This window comes from Gallinula chloropus (genome assembly GCF_964237585.1).
Source record: "Gallinula chloropus genome assembly, chromosome: 2".
In the NCBI taxonomy this organism is placed as follows: domain Eukaryota; kingdom Metazoa; phylum Chordata; class Aves; order Gruiformes; family Rallidae; genus Gallinula; species Gallinula chloropus.
This window is the reverse complement of record NC_140086.1, coordinates 163,272,044-163,292,933: the sequence shown is the minus strand read 5'-3', so window position 1 is coordinate 163,292,933 and position 20,890 is coordinate 163,272,044. Positions and strand designations below refer to the sequence as shown.

Below are 20,890 nucleotides of genomic sequence, written 5' to 3'. Positions count from 1 at the left end.
AAGGGTCGTGAGTCCAGTTGGTTGGGTTATTGAGTTAAAACCAGTGTGAACATGGAAGAAATCCCTGTCCCAAGGAGCTGATGGTGCAGCAGAACCCACTGGTGATGTAGCACGTGCTGGATTGTCCCCGGTAACACCAGGCCGGTGGCCACCACTGGGATATGTGCTGGGGACACAACAGGACTCCCCTGTCTCCAGTCCTTGTGTTCAACTGGGACTTGGTGAGAAGCAGAAAGGAGCTGGGGGAGCTGCTGGGTGGGATCCAGGTGATCCCCCTGCTGAGTGTGGCAGCGAGGGGGTGTCCTGGGTGGGTGCGTCGGTCCCTCACGGAGCTGGGCTGCTCCAGCACGATGACATCTTGGGTTGCCAGGCCTGGTGGTGTCTGGATGTCTCTCCAAGAGACTCCGTGTTGCTCTTGGCAGGCTCCCATCACTCTTCTCTAGTGGTGGTAGGCTCTTCTCTAATGGTAGCAGGGCTTGGTTCTTCTCTCAAGGTAGTAGGACTTGGCTCTTCTCTCACAGTGGTAGGACTTGGTTCTTCTCTACTGGTGGTAAGACCTGGCTCTTCTCTAGTGGTGGTAGAACTTGGATCTTCTCTAATCGTGGTAGGGCTTGGGTCCTCTTTCATGGTAGTGTGGCTTGGTTCTTCTCTCACAGCTGGAGGGCTTGGTTCTTCTCTAATAGTGATGGTAGAACTTGGCTGTTCCTTAATTAATTATTGTAGGGCTTGGTTTTCCTCTCAAGGTACTAGGACTTGGCTCTTCTCTCACGGTGGTGGGACTGGGCTCTTCTCTAATTATGGTAGGACTTGGTTCATCTCTAGCAGTGGTAGGACTTGGTTCGTCTCTACCTGTGGTAGGACTTGGCTTTTCTCTAAACTTAGCTCTTCTCCAAGGCTAGTAGAGGCTGGTGACTCCAGGTGGGATGACCAGCTGTGGTAGAACAGACCAGGACAGGGTCTTCTCTAAACACTGTGTTCCCAGTCTGCAGCCCAGTGAGACGGTCTGAACTTGGCTTTCCTGGCCTGGGACCAGCAGTGTGCTGGGTCCTGGTGTGTAAACATGTCCCTGGGCACTGGAGGCTGCTTCACCACGGTGATCCCAAAGCACCTGGGTGCTTCTGACTCCTGCTCCAGTCCCTCAGATGCCTTGGGCTGCCTTTGCCATGGTGTCCCTGGTCACCAGGGCGGAACAGGTGTGTGTTTGGGGAGTGGGTGCTGAGCTCCTGACCCCGTGGTCTGGGACACGGCGCCCACGCTTGGATGGAGCAGCGTGGGGCTGATGGGTCCACGGGGACCAGAGCGCTGTGAGGACCTGCAAAGCTGCTCAGAATGGTGACGTCCTGGGGGAGCAGAGGGGCCGCCTCCCGCTTCCAACCCCCCCCCACATCTCAGCAGCTGGGGAGGGCGCAGAGACGGGGGGAGAACCCACCCTTCACCCCCCCCCAGCACCCCCATCCTCTATTGACTGGTCCCTGTCGTCCTCCCCACCCCGTTATCTCATTGTAGGCTGAGGGGAGCGCGGAGCCAGGGCAGGTCCCGCCAGCCCCTCAAAACGGAGAGGCGACGGCGGCGCGGGCAGGCCGGGAGAACGGCGTGGGGCCCGCAGCGCCCGCTGCCCTCAGCGCGGGCGACCAAAGGGAAATGCAGAGCTTCGAGACTCAGATACAAGAGACAAGTAAGTGCCCAGACCTTGTGCAGGGGTGGGGGGACACGGGGACACCCCGCAGCCACACAGAGCAGCCACCCGCCCCCCCGGTCCCAGCGCTGCGCTCCCAGCTCAGCACCTTCTTCCTGTGGATCTCTGCCAGGGGGTGGGGGGTTGTGGTTTTTATGCCTTTTTTTTTAATTGAGAAAATTGCCTTTTATTTTCCAGGCATCTAATGATGACATTATGGTATCGTCTTCCGCCCCCCCCCCCTTCCCCCCTTTCCCTGTCCCCCCCTTTTCCCCCTCTTCCCACCCCCTTCCCCTTCTCACCTGCCCTTGTGTCGCTGCAGATTGAATCTCACAAGCTGACGTTCCGTGAGAGGGCCAAGGCTCGGACAGACCACGGAGCGGAAATCGTCGTCTCCAAACCCCCCCGACCCTTCCAGCAGCACTCCCCCCCGGCGTAGCACACCCGTGTCAGCCAGAGCCCGGCCTCAGCCGCCTCCTGCCACCGCTGCGACAGCCAGCTCCCCTTGCAGCGCTTCCTCAGCAAGGCTTGTGACCCCCCCACCCCAGCCCCCCACCCCGGCGTCCCACGCGTGCCCCCTCCCCGGCGGGACGCAGCTTGGCTCTCTTAACCCGGCCTCTGGCGTTCCACCCGCCTCCGAGTCCCTCCGGCCGCGCTCGCCCCCGCCAAGCTCATCCCTGCCCCGGCGTGACGGGTTCTGGCGCTCCCGCCCTTCTCCACGCCGCGCCCGGCGGCTCTGAGGGGTGGGGGGGACACCAGAGTGTGAGCGCCGCGTGTTGGGGACGGGGCTGGTGGCGTCCAGGCTGCGTCTCCTGTGCTGGGCAGTGGGGAGACGCGCGGCGGGCCTGGGCAGGAGCGCGCTGGGGCTGAAGCCAGGCCTGAGTTGACAGGGATAAGCCAGGCCTGAGTTGACAGGGATAAGCTGTGACCTTCCTGTCTTCCTCCTTTCTTCTGTTTTCTTTTAATAACACCCCCCTCCTCCCTCTCCCCTTGGGTTTCTGCGCTTGGGTTTCCGCCCGTCCCCTTCGATGCCGATAGATCTCATATACACCCACGTTTAGGCTGTTTTAGCTGTTGACTTGACCCCCCTTCTCCTCCTCGTGCCGCTGTGGTGGGTTTTACCGTGTCCCGACCCCGCGCTGAGTTTCCTTTCTCCTCTTTTCCTTCTTTTCCAAACCGTAGGAGAGTAGAGACATTAACCGCTGCTGCAGTGCTGGCTTCCTACTGACATATCCAGCAATTGTAACTTCTTTGTTGTTGGGTTTGTTTTGGGGTTGGTTTTTTGGGGTTGTTTTGGGGTTTTTTTTTGGGGGGGGGAGGGGTTTGTTTGGGGTTTTTTGGGGGGTTTTGTTGTTTTGTTTTTTTTTTTTAGTTGGTTTTTCTTTTTCCCTCTTGGGATATTTTAAAACGATGGAGCAAACTCATGGGATTAAGCCATGTCTGGAATGAAAGGCACAGGGAATGTGTTAAAGGAAAACTCGCTGTGACCGGTGAGCTGCCGCCCGCGGTGACTGCGGTGGGCGCGATGCTCCGCAAATCCTCCCGGAGGGCCCAGCCGCCAGCCCCACGGGACGATGCTCAGGCCCTTTAGCAAGACAAAGATGGTTTATTTATTAACTCCCACTGGGATTTATGGTTTTTCCCAGCCAGGGCCTGAGGTCTGGAGGGAAAAGTGGGAGGATGCTGGAGTTGCAGGTTCACGTGGGCAGCGGGTGTTGAGGCAAATAAATAGAGCAGGTCTGTGGTGTGTGTGTGTGTGTTGTCTTGACAGAGCTGGCGTAGGGATGACCCGTACAGCCAGGCTGAGCAGGGCTGGGGTGGGGAAGGAGGCCCGAGCTGCCTCTCCCCACCATAGCGAGCGTCGGCGAAGGGTTGGGAGGGAAGCAGAACCCTGGGGTTGGGGTAGCGGCCGCGGGTTTCCGATGCCGGGGGGAGTCTCAGCTCTGGCTAAGGAAGGAGATTGTCCCCCCGGCTGAGGTGTGAGCTCCTCGTTGTGCATTGTGAATGACACTAAAGTAATAAAAACCAAGAAAAAAAACAAAAGGAAAAGGAAAAAGAAAGAATAAAAAAAAAAGGAAAAAGAAATGTAAATAAATTTTAAAAAAAAAAAAGACAAAAAAGAAGTGTTCTTGGGTCGTCAAACTAATTTAAAGCAAATTAAACAGCAAAAGGGTGGAGTGACAAAACACTGGGATCAAAGTGACCTGAACCAGGCTGTGCTAAGGGGGGGGCTGCTCAAGGAGGGCCGGAGGGAAGCCTGCAGCTTCTCCTGCTTGTGGGAGTATTTCTTTGGGAAGCTGACAACGACACGATAACCCGGAATCTGTATTTACACACAAAGATTCTTATTGCACTTGTATTTTTTATATTAAAGTTTGCATGATTTCTAATAAAAAATGGCATTAAAATGTACTAGTTTGCATCCAAGTCGTCTGCTAAGTTTCATAAGTGCTTTTTTTTTTCCTCTGAAGATGGATTTGAGCAAATGCAGATTTGCACCTGAAAGGGGCGGTTATATATACCCCAGAACACTCCCAGTGTCTCCTTCCTCTTCCTCCTCATCCTCGTCCTCATCCTCCTCCTTCTCCTCCTCATCCCCACCTCTCCTCTCCCCAGCACATCCCTCTAATCCCAACCCAAGGACCAGGGTTGCTCCCTGTCCTCGCAGCCCTGGATGCAGCACTAACCCCCCACCCCACCCTGTGCTCTGCAGAGAGAGAGGCTGGAGGTGGGGAAGGGGCTGCAGCCGCCCTCCCACCCTGCACAGGGGTGCTGAACCCTCACTCCCACCAACCCCTCCCGGGCGCTCCCCTGCATGTCCCCCCAGGTATATATCACTGCCCCTTCGCTGCTGCTTCCTTCTTTCTCTTACTGCTAAATTCGCCGCTCCGGCTCCTGCCTCTCAGGCTCGGGGTGGTTTTGTTTCAATTCTCTTTCCAACACTTGAACTTGACGTGAGGAGGGTGAGGGACCGTGAGGTGAGGGGGCTGATGCCCTTGGAAGGGGCTGTGCTGCCCTGGGGTAGTGATGGGTTAGGGCAGGCAGGGCTTGGAGAGCGAGAGGGGCTGTGCTCATGGGGAGCTCCCCCAAAGGTGAACGCCAGCTGGAGGCGACCTCCAGGCTCAGGGGCTGGGCCAAGGAGCTGGGACCTTGGTGCACGGCGAGGACGGGCGAGTCGTAGTGAACCAAAGAGGAGGTGGAAGCCACCCAGCTCCTCTCCCTGTGGGGCTGGGGGTGCTCGGGCCTTAGGCTGGGGGTGAGATGCAGCCGGGGCCTGGTCTGGGTTCAGGTGCCGTAGGAGGACGGCGAGTGGCAACGTTGCACTTTATCTGCTGAGATTGCAAATAAACAAACCACACGCAAAGCCCTGCAAGGGGCCTTAACACCACCCCTCACCCCTCCATCGCTTTACCGGCCTCACTGACTGCTTGGGGCCAGTGGCTGTGGCTGTTCAGGCCTGGGGCCGGTGTCTGTGGCTGTTTGGGCTTGGCCAGTGTCCGTGGCAGTTCAGGTCTGTCCAGTGTCCACGGCTGTTTGGGCCTGGACAGTGTCTGTGGCTGGTCAGGCCTGGCCATGCACAAACCTTCCCTGGCTCATGCAGCTGGGCCCACCACAGCCCAGCCACCCCCTGCTCCAGTGCCACTGTCTCTGACACTCGTTGTGCCTGTGTTTAGCTGACAAACTCACTCTGGCTCCGCTAGCGCGCTGTGGCTCCGCTAGGCCCCCTGCTTTGGTTTTAACATGGACCTTTTTTGTGTTCTTTTAATGTTATTTTAAGGACCCGGCTGTAGGTATCTGCTGGCCTGGGGTGAGCGCCGTGCGTGGTGGGAAAGGACTTGGGTTTCCTGTCTGGGAAGCTGGGAGTGAGCTGGGACTGTGAGGGAAGCCTGCAGAGGAGCTGCTGGCAGGGAAGGAGCTGGTTTCACTGTTGGCTTGGCCTAGGGTAAAGGTAGCAAATTGTCTTGCAGGGGGAGGACCTGAAGAGTTGTGGTCTGAGTGAGATGGGACTTGAATGTGTGTGCCTGTCCCACGATGCCTCGCCGTGGGTCCCGGCTCTCTCGTGACTCTGCTCTCTCCTGCCTCAGGCCAGATGCTCAGCAAAGCCCATACTGAAACTCATGGCCCAAGGCTCCCAGGGTTGAGTGTTGGGTTGGAGATGCCCAGCTGGTGCTGGGATCCCTCCCTGGCTGGGGGTGCTGGTGCTTGGGCAGGCTGAGGCTTCCCCACAGCCCTGGCTGCTGGTGTGTGTATCCCCACATATCAGTGGCATATACAGTTCCTTTGGGGCTTTTTATACAGTAAAGTACATCCAAGTAACCGAGTCCGTGGGTCAGGCAGGCCGGAGCTGCGGCTGCTGCGCTGCTGCCCCTGGCACACACCTCCTGGGGTCAGAGTCCTGGCCACAAACTGAATGTAGTTTTCTATGCTGACCCTCGCCGTCGTCCCCCCGCGTCGTGTCGGTGTGTGAGGGGTGGGGGGCTCTGGGACCCTCGTGTGTTTGTGTTGTTTAGGCAGAATTTCTCATGTTTGTCTTGGGTCGCAGCAGGAGCTTTGATGTCGGTGACATCCTGGGGGTGACGGGGGCTCCTCTGTCCTCCCCACGCCTGGAAGGGGGGGACAGATGAGCCCCTCCTGAGCCACTCGCACGCTCGGTGCTGTCCCTGCCAGAGGCTGAGCGGCCAGAGCTGGTGGGAGACTGGGGGGTAACATCACCCAACTGGCCTGGCTGGGGCAGCTTGTGGCTGGGCTGGGCGAGGCTGTGGGAGCAGCAGCGGGAAGCGCGCTCCATCTCTCCTTCCTCCTCCCTGCCTGGAAGCCAGCTAGAGTAAGTGTTTGCCTCCCACCCTTCCCTCTCCCAGGAGTCTCGCTGGCTGCCAGCTGGTGTCTAAAGATCAGACACGAGACTCCGTCCTGCACCACTGTGATCGTCCCACCCAGCACTCGGCATCGCCTGCAGCTTCCAGTGCCCCCGCCACCCAACACCGACTGGGGAAATGAGCGTGCGGAGGGGGCAAGGAGGGGGGAGTGGCTGGAGAGGAGGGCTGGGGGTTCAGGACCTGGGGGGGCCGATCCCCGCTCTTGGCTCCCTTTGTGGTCTAAGGCAGTCACTTCACCTCCCTGCCTCAGTTTCCCCCTCTGCACGGCGGGGATGACACTCCTTACTCAGCGTGCAGCAATGGCTAAACGCGACGTGTGACTCTGTCACGGGGTTAGTTTGGGGCAGCACAGGCGCCTCTGGGTGCTGCCCAAGGAGAGGGGTGGTGTGGGGAGGGAGGCGAAGGCCGGGTGGGGGTTAGTGTGGGGGGCAAGGGCTGAGACCACAGCTCGGGGGGCCGGGGCAGAGCCCCTCCTGACCGGTTTGGTTCTGCCCCACTGTCTCACCCACCCGGGGCCGTAGGGACTGTCGTCTCCTTAGCAGCATTTCCTGACTCGATGTTGTGGTTCCTGTTATTGTAAAGGGGTGAAATAAAGCTTCTCCATGTTCCTCTGCAGCTCGGGCTGAGTTTGTCTGGCCGGGGGGGGGGGGGCGGGGTGGGAAGGTCGGGCAGGAGGCGATGGCACAGGGGCACCCCGTGTCCTTCTGCTGGGGCTGGAGCAGCTCTGGGGCCCTGGGAAGCAGCCCTGGCCTTGCTGCAGGGAGGGGAGGGGATGGAAGGGGGTGCTGGGCTGGCACCCAGCTGGGGGGAGCCTTGAGGCAGTGGGAGCCCCAGCCACGCACCCCTGGAAGCATCTTCCTCCTGCCCCTCCCCCTCAGCTCCTCTGGGAGCAGCAGCCAGGCCCAAGGTCCCCACTAAGGTCCCACTATCCCCTTGCTCGGGCAGTGAGCTTCACCCCTTGGGAGGCTTCACCCAGCATGGTTGTGGCCCCCTCCCCTCTCCCCACAGTGCCAGGACCTGCTCCCAGGGGCTCCAAGGCTCCTTGGGGGCTCCCAGGGGTTCCAAGGCTCCTGGGGCTCCAAGGGGCTCCAAGGGGCTCCCAGGGACTCCAAGACTGCTGGGGCCTCCCAGGCTGCCAAGGGTTCCCAGGGGCTCCAAGGTTCCCCCCCATCCATCTTTCCATGCCCAGGAAAAGCAGCCAGGAACCAAGTACATGCCCACACAGCACAACCAGGAAAGGAAAGGAAAGAAGGCAGAGGACAGAGGCAGTTACTACTCTATCCCTTTTTATTGTCTTTAATCTATGTTGTAAAAAGATCCAGTATCACATAACAGCCACTGAAGTATCCCAATATCACACTAGTTCGGAACCATTTAGACAATAGCTTAGTTTTTTTTTTTTTTTCTTGGGTTTTTTGTTTGGGGTTTTTTTACCTTTTTCTCTTTTTTTTGTCTTTTCAACCTGCTGGAAGGGAAAACCATAGTGCCCATTATAGGGGCTGAGAAAAGAAACGAACACTGGTCAAATAATAGTGACAACCTCAAGCAAGTGAAATGAAGATGAAAAGTTTGGAGCGAACACGGGCTGCAGGTGCCGGCTCAGCCCCCCCCATCCCAGGGGAGTGGGGCTGGGGGGGGCTCAGGAGCAGAGCAGACCCCGGCCCTACACCCCACTGCGGCCCTTGTGCTTTATGCCCGCAGCCCCTGGAGCCGCGGGGCTCCCGCGCAGCCCCGCTCCAGTCCATCAGCTCAGCCCTCTGTTAATTAAAGGCCGTGACGAGTAAATTAAATCTTAGGAGAGAACTGGGGGCCCCGAGGAAGGCAGCTCCCGGCACAGGGGGGGTCAGGGCAGGTGCCCCTGGCTGTCGCTCCCGGGTGCAGCGTCGCACCCGCGCTCAGCACGGCTGAACCTCACCTTGATTTCAGTACAAAGAGCTTAAGAAACGGTGAATAAAAACAAAGCAGCCCCGGCCCCGCGCCCGCCTCGCGCTCAGCTGCTGGGGAGAGCGGCAGCCACCCCCCAGCCAACACCTCGCACGGCCCCGTGGTGCGGTGCAGCACGTCCCCCCTCCAAACCGGGAGGGCACGACGCTGCGGCCGGGCCCCCAGCACGCTCACCGGCGTCACAAACACAACGCAGCCTCACAACAGCCCTGTGAGGTAGGTCACTGTCTTCATTTGACAGGGAATCCAAAGGCAAAGCTGGGCTTAAACTCCAGGTTCCTCGTTTAACGCCTGTCACAATCCTCCTTCCGCAGAAATATGGTCCCTGGTCATGGAAAACAAAGGATTTGGGGGCCTCAGCTCCTGGCTTCCCGCAGGAGAAGGCGCCCGCAGGCAGACTGCCGCCTGCAATCGTCGCGTCCCGTGTTGCACAAGCGCCAGGGATCCGTCCGGCCTCCTCGGCGTAGGGAGAAGGGGAAATAAAAAATAAGGGAAATAATAACACCAAAGCAAGAGGACAAAAAAGGTACAGGCAGATCAGGGAGGACAAGTCCCATCTCACACTGGTAACGCCACGCCTGCGCTCGCGCTGTGAGGCTCGGCCATCCCGCGTGGAGCGTCACCTCCGGGGCCTCCTCCCCTCCGCCGTCCTCGGGGCAGCGGGGATGGGGAGAGTGAAGACGATGCTGTTTCCTCCCCCTGCGCCGGAGCTGCCGGGTCCACGCTCCCCCAGACGAGTGCAGCTGCAGGCTCCGACGTCTGTCCGTCCGTCCTCTTGAGCCGGAAGTAGCTCTCGCCCCGGAGCTGCTCCAGCCGGGCCCCGTGGGGATGGGGCAGAGAACGGCCCGCAGCAGCCGCGTCCTCGTGGTTCCAGTTCGGGGACTGTCGCCCTTGAGAGCGCAGGAGGCGGGTGGGTGTCCGCAACGCCGGCGGCAGGGTCCCTCGGCGCTCCCGGCGCGGTGCTGGTTCTTCCTCGGCGGTGACCATGCGGAGAGCCGACAGCGGGGAAGATTGAGACAACATTAATCTTCTAGGATGGAGAGAGATGACTTCACAAGGGATAAATAGAACTTTTATTTAAATAAACATTTGTGAACATCTTTATACAAATTACAAGTCCCCACACAAATCCTCCAGCTCCGCCTAAGCGCCGAAGCTGCCAGGAGGGCCTTTGAGCAGATCCACCAGGATGTCGAGCAGCTGGCTGTGCTGGTGGTGCAGGTCCCCGGGGATGGCTGCCATCTCGTAGCACAGGCACGTCTCCACCATCTTGGAGAGCGACACGCGGAAGTCACGCAGCAGGCGGATGGTGTAGGAGTCTCCCTCCAGCACCAGGAGGTCACTGTCTGTCAGGGAGACCGTCGCTCGCCAGCCGTCGTCTTAGTGGGAAGAAGAGAGGAGGTGAGAAGCAGGAAGGGTGTGGAGCTGGTGGGACCGCGCTGGCCGCTTGGCTCTCGCCTGCATCGGTGCCAGGGGCAGCCTGGGGCTGCCCCCACATTCATTCTGGCCGGAGTCTGGGGGCTCAAGCAGCTCCCACAAAAGGCAGGCAGGGATCCAGCCTGGCACGCTGGAATTCTCCCATCTCCCCACAGGAGGTGACTGACTGCGCAGCCCACCCGAGCTCGAGGGCAAGACACCACCAGCAGCGCTGCCAAAACTCACAGGCCAAAGCAAGGTGCCCGTGGGGAGAAGGACTTGCTCCTCCCCAACCCCTCAGCCCTCAAGGCTGCAGCTCCAGGCACAACCCCACATGCTCAGCCTGCCTGCCACCCAGGTTCCTCTGTGCCCTGGAGAGCCGCAGCTGAGAGCGGCTCACAAATCATCATCACTACAGCAACACCCGGTCCAAAGCAAGAGGCTCTGGAGACACTGGCCAAAGCAGCAGCAGAGCTGCTCATGGTAGGGAGCAGGGGCAGCCACCTCTCAGCCCCCTAGACTCTGGAAGCAGGGTGCTGGGTCGTGAGGCGCAGCAGGAGGAGCTGCAGCAGCACAAAGGACGTGCAGGAGGACGCGGCGGCCCTCACTCACCTCGGACATGGATATCCGTGTCAGTCATGAGCAGCACGGCGAGCGGGTGGACCTGGGAGGAGTCCCGCACAAACACCCCACCGTTGGACTTCACCGCCATGAAGTACGTCAGCCAGCGGCTGTACAGCTTGGAGGCCTCCCTGCACAGGGGGAACAGCTCCGTCACGCACAGGCGGAGCTCGCCGGTACCGGCACCCGTGGCGGAGGCGGTTGGTGCCGTGATGCACGTGGTGTGGGGTCCCAACGGACAAACACGATCACCCACCTGTTGATGGTGGACTTGTGGAGCAGCACGGTGCCGGCCTTCGTCCGATACGCGTAGCTGTTGGGCTTGAACTTCCCCTGACGGGTCACTTTGCCTTGTCGCACCTGGAAGGAGAGGAGCAGCTGCATCACCCCCTCATCAGGTGGTGATCAGGAGCAGCTGCATCACCCCCTGAGAGGAGCAGCTCCAGCACCAGCCTGGCTTTCCTACAGCTCCCTCCTCCCTGTGAGGAGGTGTCGGCATGTTCCTCCACCCCTGGTAGCAACACTGTGTTACCACAGTACATACATGGGGTGACCAGAGCCAGCAGCTACCAAACATGAGGGGCAGCAAACAGGACAGGGAGATGCCACCCTGATGGCTTCCAGCCTGGCAGCACACCCCCAAGCAGGGCCCTGAGCAGGATGGGGTGGCTGCTCCTCACAAAAAGGGATCATGGGATGGTGCTGGAGCTGCAGGCAGTAGTGCAGGCAGGCAGCCTAAGACACACACTCCCATGACAGCATGAGTGTCTCCAGCACCAACACCTCCACGCTTCCCCATGCCACCCACAGTGCCCAGGGGAGTGATGGCAGAGTGGGGAGCCAGTACCTGGATGAGGTTGGGGTAGAGCCCAGCCATGAGGACTCCCTTGACCAGTTCCTCCTCTTCGCTGTACTGGTTACACACAGAGGAGGGCATGGTGCAGTCCGATGGCGATGACACCAGGAAGGCTTCGTAGAGGTTCTCAGAGAACTGCTTGACAAGGCCTAGAGGGAGGAGACAGCCAGGGAATGGAACTCTCTCTCTCCTTCGCTCTGAACAGAAGGAGCTGGGCAGGGCAGCACTGTCTCACCCTTGGTGCTAGGGCAGGAGGTGCACCCTGGCCCTGCCTCAAACCAGAACCCGCGCCCGCTCCAGCAGCCTCCCCCCCAGCCCACCCCTTCCTGTGCCACCTCCCCCACCGGCACACCAGCCTCTCTGGGGACAGAGGGGACAAGCAGGACACTCACCGTTGATGAAGCGAAGGCTGGGGCCGTACAGGTAATAGTCCTGCAGGTAGTTATCCCTGGCACGACTGTCTCTGCGTCTCAGCACCTCCTCCCAGCCCGCCACGGCTCTGACAAAGGCCAGGTGATCGCTCCCGCTCTCCCGGCTCAGAACAGCCTTGGCCTGGGATGGACACACGTGTCAGGCAGTGGCAGCCCCTTCCCTGCCCGCCTCCTGCCCTCCTCTCAGGGGGGTTCCTCACCTTGTCCACCTCCGCACGGTTCTGCAGGCTGCTGCTGAAGGGGTCCCGGGTGAGGCAGGAAACGATGACGAGCAGCGGGTGGAGGCAGCGGTAGATGGAGGCCAAGACAATGGCCTTGGCCAGCCGAGGATCCGTGGAGATCTGGGCGAGGCGTTTGCCCAGAGTGGTGAGGGCTTCTCGCTGGTCCAGCACTCCTGAAACACAGCCCCCCACGGGGCACCTCCATCAGCTCTGACAGGGGCCAAAGAGGTGGCTGAGGGCGCCTTTGGGGAGCTGCCAGAACACGCCTGCCAGGCTGGGACGGGCTGGTGTCACCTCCGGGAGAGGCGCAGTGTGGGTGCCGTCAGCACCCAGAATCTCCCAGGTCTAACCTTGGCTGAGGAAAGGCTGCAGCAGCCAGATGACAATCATCAGGACCTCAGCTATGAGCTCTGGATCCCAACTCTCCTTCTTTCTCTATCATCTCCCCACCCTCTTCTTCTTTTTTAATCCATGGGAAGTTCTCCCCACTTCCCAAAGAGAAGACACCACAGGGTGCGTGGTTTGGGAAGTCCTTGTCAGCTGCCATCCCTATACCCAGGGCCAATCCTGCCCCAGCTGTCCCACAGGATCCTGTGTCCATCCCACCCACACCAGGACATGGCATTAGCTCACCGATCTCCTGCAGCAGGATCACCGCTTCATCCACAGCTTTGATGTCAGGGCTGTCCAGAGCCTTGGAGAGAAACTCGACTGCCTGTGGCACAGTGGGGAAGGGAAAAAGAAATAACAAAGGCGTGTTTCCAGGAGGAGAGTGGGGGAGCTGGGGGAGCACCCTGCCCTGCTCTGGGGGCCCAGCCTGCAAATGCAGCTCCCTCCCTGCCCACAGGGAGACGAGCTCAGCCTGAAGTCTTTCCAACACACTCCCATCACCTAAGTAACCCATGTGTTTTCAGTCTGAGCGTCCCCACACAGCGTTTAGGGAAGTGAAGCCATCAGTGTCTTGGGTTTTTCCTACTCGTGTTTGCAGTCAAATCACATCTCTGGAGCTGGCAGCAGGCTGGCTGCATCCTGCTGTGGTGCTGCAGGCATGTCCTGTGCTTACCGTTTTCTCTGGCATGTGGATCTTGGCCTGAACCACCAGGTTCTCTAAGGGGGTTCTCAGGATCTCTGGAACCTGGTAAGTTGGCATCTTGTCCAGGCGGCTCCGGGGGAAGAGGTGATAAGCAAACCCTGACTGACAGCGGCCAGCGCGGCCTCGCCTCTGCACCACGTTGGACTTGGACACCCACACTGTTTCCAGGCAGGACACCTAGGAGGAGAGGGATTAGGCACTCACAGCCTTCCAGCCAGCCCACAGATCACCAAGACGACTGGGGTCCAACAGCCCACCCTGCTGAAGGGTGAGGAAAGCCTCTCCCAGTCCCCTGCATCCTGCAGTGCAGCGGTGCCAAGGCCTGAGCCGCTCGGTGCACTGATGAGACCCTGATGCCATCTGCTGGCCACCTGCCTTGGCCCCGCGTCACGGCGCTGCCCAGGGTCCACCACAGCACTCAGGGGCTGCACTGGGAGAAAACTGGGCAAACCTGAAAGGGTTGTTTGAAACTAGAAGTGTTCCAGAGTGGGAATCGCCACCCGGCCCTGTAAGGTCTTCTAGCCCAGGGAGGGGGAGCAGACACAACAGCCCCACAGCTCTGCCAGGGAAGAACTTTGCCCTCCCAGCTGAGCTGACCCTGCCCTGGGGCAGCTTGAGCCCATTGCCCCTCCTCCCAGCTCCTGGCCCCTGGCTGCAGAGACCATCGCCCACCTCTCTGCACCCTCCTGCCAGGGCAGGGCAGGGCAGGGCAGGGGGGAGAAGGGCTCCCCTCAGCCTCCTCTGCTCCAGGCTCAGCACCCCCAGCTCCCTCAGCCGCTCCTCGCAAGCTTTGCTGCTCTCCAGCCCCTTCCCCAGCCTGGTTGCCCTTCTCTGGACACGCTCCAGGACCTCCAGCTCCTGCTGGGACTCAGGGGCCCACAACTGGACCCAGCACTCCAGCTGCAGCCTCCCCAGTGCCCAGCCCAGGGGCACAAGCCCTGCCCTGGCCCTGTGGCCACGCTGGCTCTGACAAGCCAGGATGCCCTTGGCCTTCCTGGCCCCCCGGGCACACTGCTGGCTCCTGGGCAGTCCCAGGCCCCCAACACCCCCAGGTCCTTCTCCCCAGCAGCTCTCCAGCCCCCTGCCCCAGCCTGTAGTGCTGCTCGGGGTCGGGGTGTCCCATGGGCAGGACTCTGCCCTTGGCCTGCTTGAACCTCATCCCCTTGGGCTCAGCCCATGGCTCCAGCCTGGTCAGGTCCCTCTGAGGAGCCTCCCCACCTTCAGGCAGATCCACACTTCCTCCCAGCTCAGAGTCAGCCCCAGATTGGCTGAGGGAACATCCCATCCCTTCACCCAGGTCACTGATAAAGATGTTGAACAGAGCTGGACCCAGCACTGAGCCCTGGGGGTGCCACTCCTGACCGGCCTCCAGCTGGATTTTGTTCCAGCTTGGGGAAGGCAAACACTCTGTTCCCAACATAGTGCCACAGAGGCCAAATGGGAAGCAGCTCTGTGGTCACCCCATTAACAGCATCTCAGCCCTTGCTCTGAGAACATCCATTAGCTCCAGCAGGTCCCAAACACACTCAGAGGCAAGAAAGGAGGGGTACCTTGGTCTTCAGGTCGTAGCGCTCCTCCTTGTGCGTGCCGCTGTCCACCACGTGGACGATGTCGTTGATGGTGATGGAGGTCTCAGCGATGTTGGTGGCCAGGACAATCTTCCTGACTCCAGGTGGAGGCCGCTGGAAGATGTTTTGCTGGTCCATCATGGGGATGTTGGAGTGCACTGGGAGAGAAAAACCAGTCAGGCCTGCCCTGCTGAGCTGCTCTGCACTACACAGCCGAGGCGAGAGGGGATTCTCTGCTTTTTTGTACCATCACCTCCTCCTTCTAGAGATGGGGGGGTCAGAAATGGGGACACCACCTTTAAATGGTCACTGCCAGCAGTGTCCTGCCCCCAGACCCTGGAGAAAATCTTCCACACACCATTTGGGAAGCCCTTGTTTCAACACTTGGCATCAGCATGCGCTCAGAATGTCACCCAGCCCTGGCAGATCTGAGGTCCTGCTGATGCCAAGGAGGCACCAGAGGCAGAAGTCCCAACTCCCACTGTCCATCCTGCTGGCCCCCCACCTTTCCAAAAGGCCTATGGGGCAGGGGAATGGGGTGTCCTCATTGTCACTTGGCTTCACTTGGTCAAAAATGGGTACCAGCAAGGCCTGTAACTCTTCTGTATTGCTGTTTGCCCTGTTGTGTATCAGAGATCTAGAGAAATTCCCAGCAACAGCCCAGAGCAGCAGGGGAGAGCAACAACACACAGCTTACACCAAGAAGAACACTGGCCATTACTAGCACGTGAGCTGCCCACAATCCTGCTCCTGGCTGGCCTTGAGTTGACACCAAATGAGGACTGGTAAACAACCCCCCCAAAAAAACCAAACCTGCCCCAAAAATCCTACATCTTGACAGAGTAACACTGTGGTTGGTTATAAATGTCCCTCCTGGGATACAGAGCATTAAATTCACTATCAAAGCTGAGCTACAGAGTACATCTCCATCCCACAAACAGGTCCTGAAGGTCTGCTCTGTGTAGGCTCAGCATGCAGCCAGAATGTAGCTGTTTCCTCCCTGCCTGAGTCTGAATTGCCAGAGGCAGAGGAAGCCAGTTTCTTTGATCACTTATGGGGTTGGAAGGCTTCTGCTAGGAGTTACTTGTGCTTCACATGCACCATTGCACAACAAGCACATACATCAGAGCATCAAACTCGCTCTGTATCAGCGTGCAACAGCTGAGGGGGCTCAGGGAGTCAACTGGTCCATCTGTTCCCCCAAATCCTGGGAGGAAAAGGAGCCACCTCACCTGGTAAGACGAGGTACCGGCTGTTCTGAGATCCCAGCATCTCTAGCAGGCGCTGCTGCACTCCTTTGATTTCCTGCCAGCCAGGGAGGAAGCAGAGGATCCCACCTGAAACAGAGCAAGAGTTAAGAACAGCCACACAGAAATCCAAGAGCTTTTCCCCAGCTGGAGACACAGAAACTGTTTCTGCTGCTCATTGTTTCCTGTCATGGTTCTACCCCGGCTGAGAGCAGAGACCCACGCAGCTGCCTGCTCCTTAAAGGAGAAGAGCAGGGGAAGGGGGGGGTGTGAGGGAAGGGAAGGGAAAAGGAAGGGGCAAATAACAACCCCAAACCCAGGAAAGCCAAAGCCCGTGGGTTGGGATAAGGAGAGTTCACTGGAACAGCAGATGGATCAAATCTAACAGTGCTGACAGGGCTGCAGAGCTGGGACACACAGTGCAGGTTCCCACCGACCCCACAGCTCAGGCCGAGCCACCCAGAGCCGTCCCGGGACCCGACCGTCCCCCAAAACCCCTGTGTCCTGGAGCCACCCCCTGCTCCTCCCCCCAGCCCCCTTTACACTGAGCAGGGTGTCACTGCCATGGGATACCCCTTTGGCCAGCCTGGGTCACCTGTCCTGGCTGGGTCCCCTCCTTTCTCATGAACAGAGAAATTGGAAGAGCTGGGAAAGTCCTTGACTGTGACACAACTGAAACCATCAGGGTGTTACCAGCACTGCCCATCCTGACACCCAACACAGCATCCCACCCGCTGCTGCAGGAGAAGGTAACTCCAGCCTGACCAAACCAGGACATTTCCTCAAATCCAGCAGCCTTTAGCCCAAGAAACAAAATGAAGAGCAGGGCCCTGGGCTGTGATGTCACCTGCCAGCTGATCTCTAAGGAAACAGAACCACAGACTCACAGAATCACAGGGGTTGGAAGGACCCCCAGAGCCCAGGGGGTCCGACCCCCTGCCCAAGCAGGGTCCCTAGAACAGGGGCTGGAATCTCTCCAGACAAGGAGACTCCACACCCCCTGGGCAGCCTGTCCCAGGGCTCCCTCACCCTCACCACCAAGAAGTTCTTCCCCACATTGGGGGGGAACTCCCTGGGCTCCAACTTGAGCCCATCGCCCCTTGTCCTGTCCCCACAGACACTGAGCAGAGGCTGCCCATGGCCCCCTGGCTCCCACCCTTCAGCTCTTGAGAACCAGTGATCAGATCCCCTCTCAGGCTCTTCTCTCCAGGCTGAACAGCCCCAGCTCCCTCAGCCTTTCCTCCCAGGGGAGATGCTCCAGGCCCTTCAGCATCTCTGTCCCTCCTCTGGACTCTCTCCAGGAGATCCCTGGCTGGTTGATCCCAGGGAGCCCAGACCTGGACACAACACTCCAGGTGGGGCCTGAGCAGGGCAGAGAAACCTGCATCATACTTACCCCAAACTAGTGACAAACACCTGACACAGGAACTGAGACCCAGGGGAACATCCATCTAGACTCCATCCCTGCTGTGTGCTCCTGTGAGCTCACATGGGCAAGGTTTTAAAGGACAGAAAGACACCCTGTGTTTCGGTTGGGGTAGTTAATTTTCCTCACTAGCAGCAGGTACCCCCAGCTCCCTCAGCCGCTCCTCGCAAGCTTTGCTGCTCTCCAGCCCCTTCCCCAGCCTGGTTGCCCTTCTCTGGACACGCTCCAGGACCTCCAGCTCCTGCTGGGACTCAGGGGCCCACAACTGGACCCAGCACTCCAGCTGCAGCCTCCCCAGTGCCCAGCCCAGGGGCACAAGCCCTGCCCTGGCTCTGACACCAGCCAGGATGCCCTTGGCCTTCCTGGCCCCCCGGGCACACTGCTGGCTCCTGGGCAGTCCCAGTCCCCCAGCACCCCCAGCTCCTTCTCCCCAGCAGCTCTCCAGCCCCCTGCCCCAGCCTGTAGCGCTGCTCGGGGTCGGGGTGTCCCATGGGCAGGACTCTGCCCTTGGCCTGGTTCAACCTCATCCCCTTGGGCTCAAAGACAACATCCTGTGCTGTTCAACCACCTTTATCTCAGCCCTCAAGCTTTACCTTTTGCTTTCCAACCCTCTCCCTGGGGTACAGGGGGAGGGAGCAGAGTGCTGGTGGTTCTTTGAGCTGCCCACTGGGTTAAACCACACCAGGCTTCCCTAGTTCCTGAGCTAATACCTTCTCCTAGCTTTGAAACACTGAGACCTCTCAGAAGTCAGCTGAGAGTCCTGCCACCTCCCAGGCAAAGGTGTTCAACAGGGGGGCTGCACCCAGAAAAATAATGAATGTGCCAGGAAGTTGCAAACATTGGAGCACAAAGGAGAGCTGCCCTTCACCCTGGGGACAGCAGCATCTCAAGATGAGCTGAGGACTCTGTTGTCTTAGCCAGAGACTTGGAATTAGCCCACATCACACTGCTTGAGACCACTGGGCTGATCAGAATTGAGGGTGGCCTTGCAGGAGTCAGCCCAGCAAAATTTGGGCTCTGCAGGGTTCACTTCCTTCCCAGCCAAAGGTAAAAGGAAGAGGGTGAGGCAGAACCTACCTGGTTCTCCGTGGGCATCAATCTGGAGGACGAGGTCAGTGATCAGATCAAGATCAAGGACACATTCATCATCTGATTGCTGGAATAAACAGGACACAAGCAGATAAATGAGCAGCGTTCTAGCAGACAGCAGAAAGGCACACAGCCTCCCAGAGCATCTTCAGGAGAGACTGAATGCCTGTTCTTGGATGGCATGCCCAGGCTGAGGAGCCAGGAACCTCAGGAGCCTGGTTTCAGGTCCATCTGGAACCTGCTCTGGTCACAAGTGCTGCCAGTTTCCTCTGCTGTGCAGTGAGGATATGCAGTCCCTTTCCTGTTTGCTGGAGCTATCTGTGTACCTCTACTGAGCAGCACCTGACAAGTAGCATGGAATTTTGGGGACAAAACTGGGCTGTAGGCATGTGGGACTTCCAATCCACCCAGCACCGAGCAGCAGCTTTTGTAGCTCTGGGGAATTTGGAACACACCTGTCAGACCAGCTTGGAAAGAGCAGGTAAAATCCCAGCCACAACAGAAATGGGAAGATTGCCCTGAAAGCAATGGGACACCCTCCTCAGCATGTCTGCTGAGGAATCACAACTGGGCTGGAGGAATGGGATTCAGCAGGCTGGGCCAGATGAGATCCCCACCAACCTCAATGGTTCTGCACCTCCAGAACTGAAGGAGGATTACCCACAGCAGAGAGCATGCATCTGGGGGCTGTTTTCCAAACAGTGATCAGTCACAAAAAGCATCAATCAGGGAATTTTCTCCCATGGGATGGTGAGCACAGAGGTAACAGGCTGCTGTAAGCTGTAACCACCCTGGTCCTGGAGCAGGCTGGCACAGAGCATGCCGATGTTGAAGTCTGCATCCACACATTTACATCCACAAGTGCAATGAGCTGCTGGCTTACTCAAACATAAACAAACTTCAAAGAGGGATAAAAGTAACTCAGACCCAAATCTGAAGCCACCTCTATCCATAATTTAATCCAGATACTCTGGAGTTCTACTAAGCTGACTCTGGTTGACATGGAGTTAAAGCTAAGCAACCACAGACCAACCACCACAGGAAAGCAGGACCAGTTCCAGGCCCAGACTCTCCCCTGCTGATACACCAGAAGCTGGTGGCTCATCCCAAGGGAAAAGCTTCGACAAGAGGCTGCAGACCCACCTTGATCTCGTAGTGCCGGTGTCGGTGCCGGCCCAGCTTGGCCAGGATCTCCTCCAGGTAGTACTCCTTCACCGGGTACATGAAACCCGGCACCTTGACCACAGGGCAATCCCCAAAGTAGTGTGAGAAGCGCTGATTGTCTCCTGTGGCACTCATTAAGACCAGGCGCAGGTCGGGGTTGAGCTTCTGGATGCCCTTCAGCAGGATGAGCAGGAAATCGGTGTTGACATCTCGCTCGTGGACCTCATCGACCACCACGTGGCTGACGCCCTCCAGGCTGGGGTTCCCCTGCAGCTTCCGCAGCAGGATGCCCACGGTGCAGAAGAGCAGGGCTCCTCCCCGGGCTGGGGGCTTGCTCTCCAGTCGCACCTGGTAGCCCACGTTCTTCCTCATGTTGGGACCCAACTCTTGTGCCACGCGTTGGGCGACCGAGATGGCGCTGATCCTCCTGGGCTGGGTGATCACCACGTTGCAGCGGGCGCCGCGTCCCTCCAGGATGTAGTGTTCCAGCAGGAGCTGAGGGATCCTGGTGGTTTTCCCACAGCCTGTGTCTCCTGCTATTACCACTACAGGGTTCTGCTCAATGGCTGACAGGATGGTGTCCTTGTGAGGATCTACTGGCAGCGGGTGGCTCTCCTGCCATGAGGATCCTCTCCTTTTCCAGAGGGCCAGGAGGTTCTGGCTAAGGCGCACTTCCTCGGCTTCCAACATGGGGATATAGGTCTTTCCTGTGATCGCGTCGCTTATCGCACCAGATTCCTTGCTCAGGTTCATCATGTCATCAGCAATCCGTGGCCTGGATTCCCTGATGTCCACTGGATACTGGGAGAGATGGAGAAAGTTGGCAGGGACAGAGAGATTAGTGCTGGTCCTGAGAAGGGCAGGAACACAGAAGTGCTTGGAACAGACTCAGCCAGACTGGCTTTGCGGTGAAGCTTTGCCAAAGTCTTTGCAGACTTCAGGTATCTCAGCCACTAATGTTCCAAACTGAGATTATTTAAAGTGAGAACTCGCTTGGGACACTCCCTGCATCTCCCCTGTGCTGAGAGAGGTGGTAGAGCCAACACCTGAACTGACAGGCACAGAAAGGGAACTTGGGCTCCTGAGGTCAGGGCCTACGCTGCATGAAGTGATGCAGCAGCCCCTCAAAGACAATGTTTGGGAGCTATCATGTCACACCACCACCCACCCCTCTCCCTCAGGGACCCCAGACATGTCACTTGCACGAAATACAAGCGTTCAGCCAAGCCAGAAATATTCTATCTTGGCAAAAGAAAAAGCAC

General features: G+C 58.6%; 2 protein-coding genes across 2 annotated transcripts in view; one reads left to right on the top strand and one right to left on the bottom strand.

The window, feature by feature from the left end:
• Positions 1-2,109, top strand: part of MAP4 (microtubule associated protein 4) — a gene marked incomplete at its 5' end in the record, with an annotated part of 93,120 nt that extends 91,011 nt beyond the window's left edge. The window contains 2 exons of the mRNA XM_084260130.1: positions 1,507-1,675; positions 1,998-2,109. Of these exons, the coding sequence (XP_084116256.1) occupies positions 1,507-1,675; positions 1,998-2,002 (174 nt within the window). The 3' untranslated portion in view covers positions 2,003-2,109. The remainder of the gene's footprint in view (positions 1-1,506; positions 1,676-1,997) is intronic.
• Positions 2,110-9,305: 7,196 nt separating this feature from the next.
• Positions 9,306-20,890, bottom strand: part of DHX30 (DExH-box helicase 30) — a gene marked incomplete at its 5' end in the record, with an annotated part of 32,921 nt that continues 21,336 nt past the window's right edge. The window contains 12 exons of the mRNA XM_084260714.1: positions 9,306-9,875; positions 10,525-10,664; positions 10,790-10,893; positions 11,381-11,538; positions 11,782-11,941; positions 12,021-12,214; positions 12,675-12,756; positions 13,105-13,311; positions 14,685-14,860; positions 15,935-16,039; positions 18,453-18,531; positions 19,608-20,429. Of these exons, the coding sequence (XP_084116840.1) occupies positions 9,640-9,875; positions 10,525-10,664; positions 10,790-10,893; positions 11,381-11,538; positions 11,782-11,941; positions 12,021-12,214; positions 12,675-12,756; positions 13,105-13,311; positions 14,685-14,860; positions 15,935-16,039; positions 18,453-18,531; positions 19,608-20,429 (2,463 nt within the window). The 3' untranslated portion in view covers positions 9,306-9,639. The remainder of the gene's footprint in view (positions 9,876-10,524; positions 10,665-10,789; positions 10,894-11,380; positions 11,539-11,781; positions 11,942-12,020; positions 12,215-12,674; positions 12,757-13,104; positions 13,312-14,684; positions 14,861-15,934; positions 16,040-18,452; positions 18,532-19,607; positions 20,430-20,890) is intronic.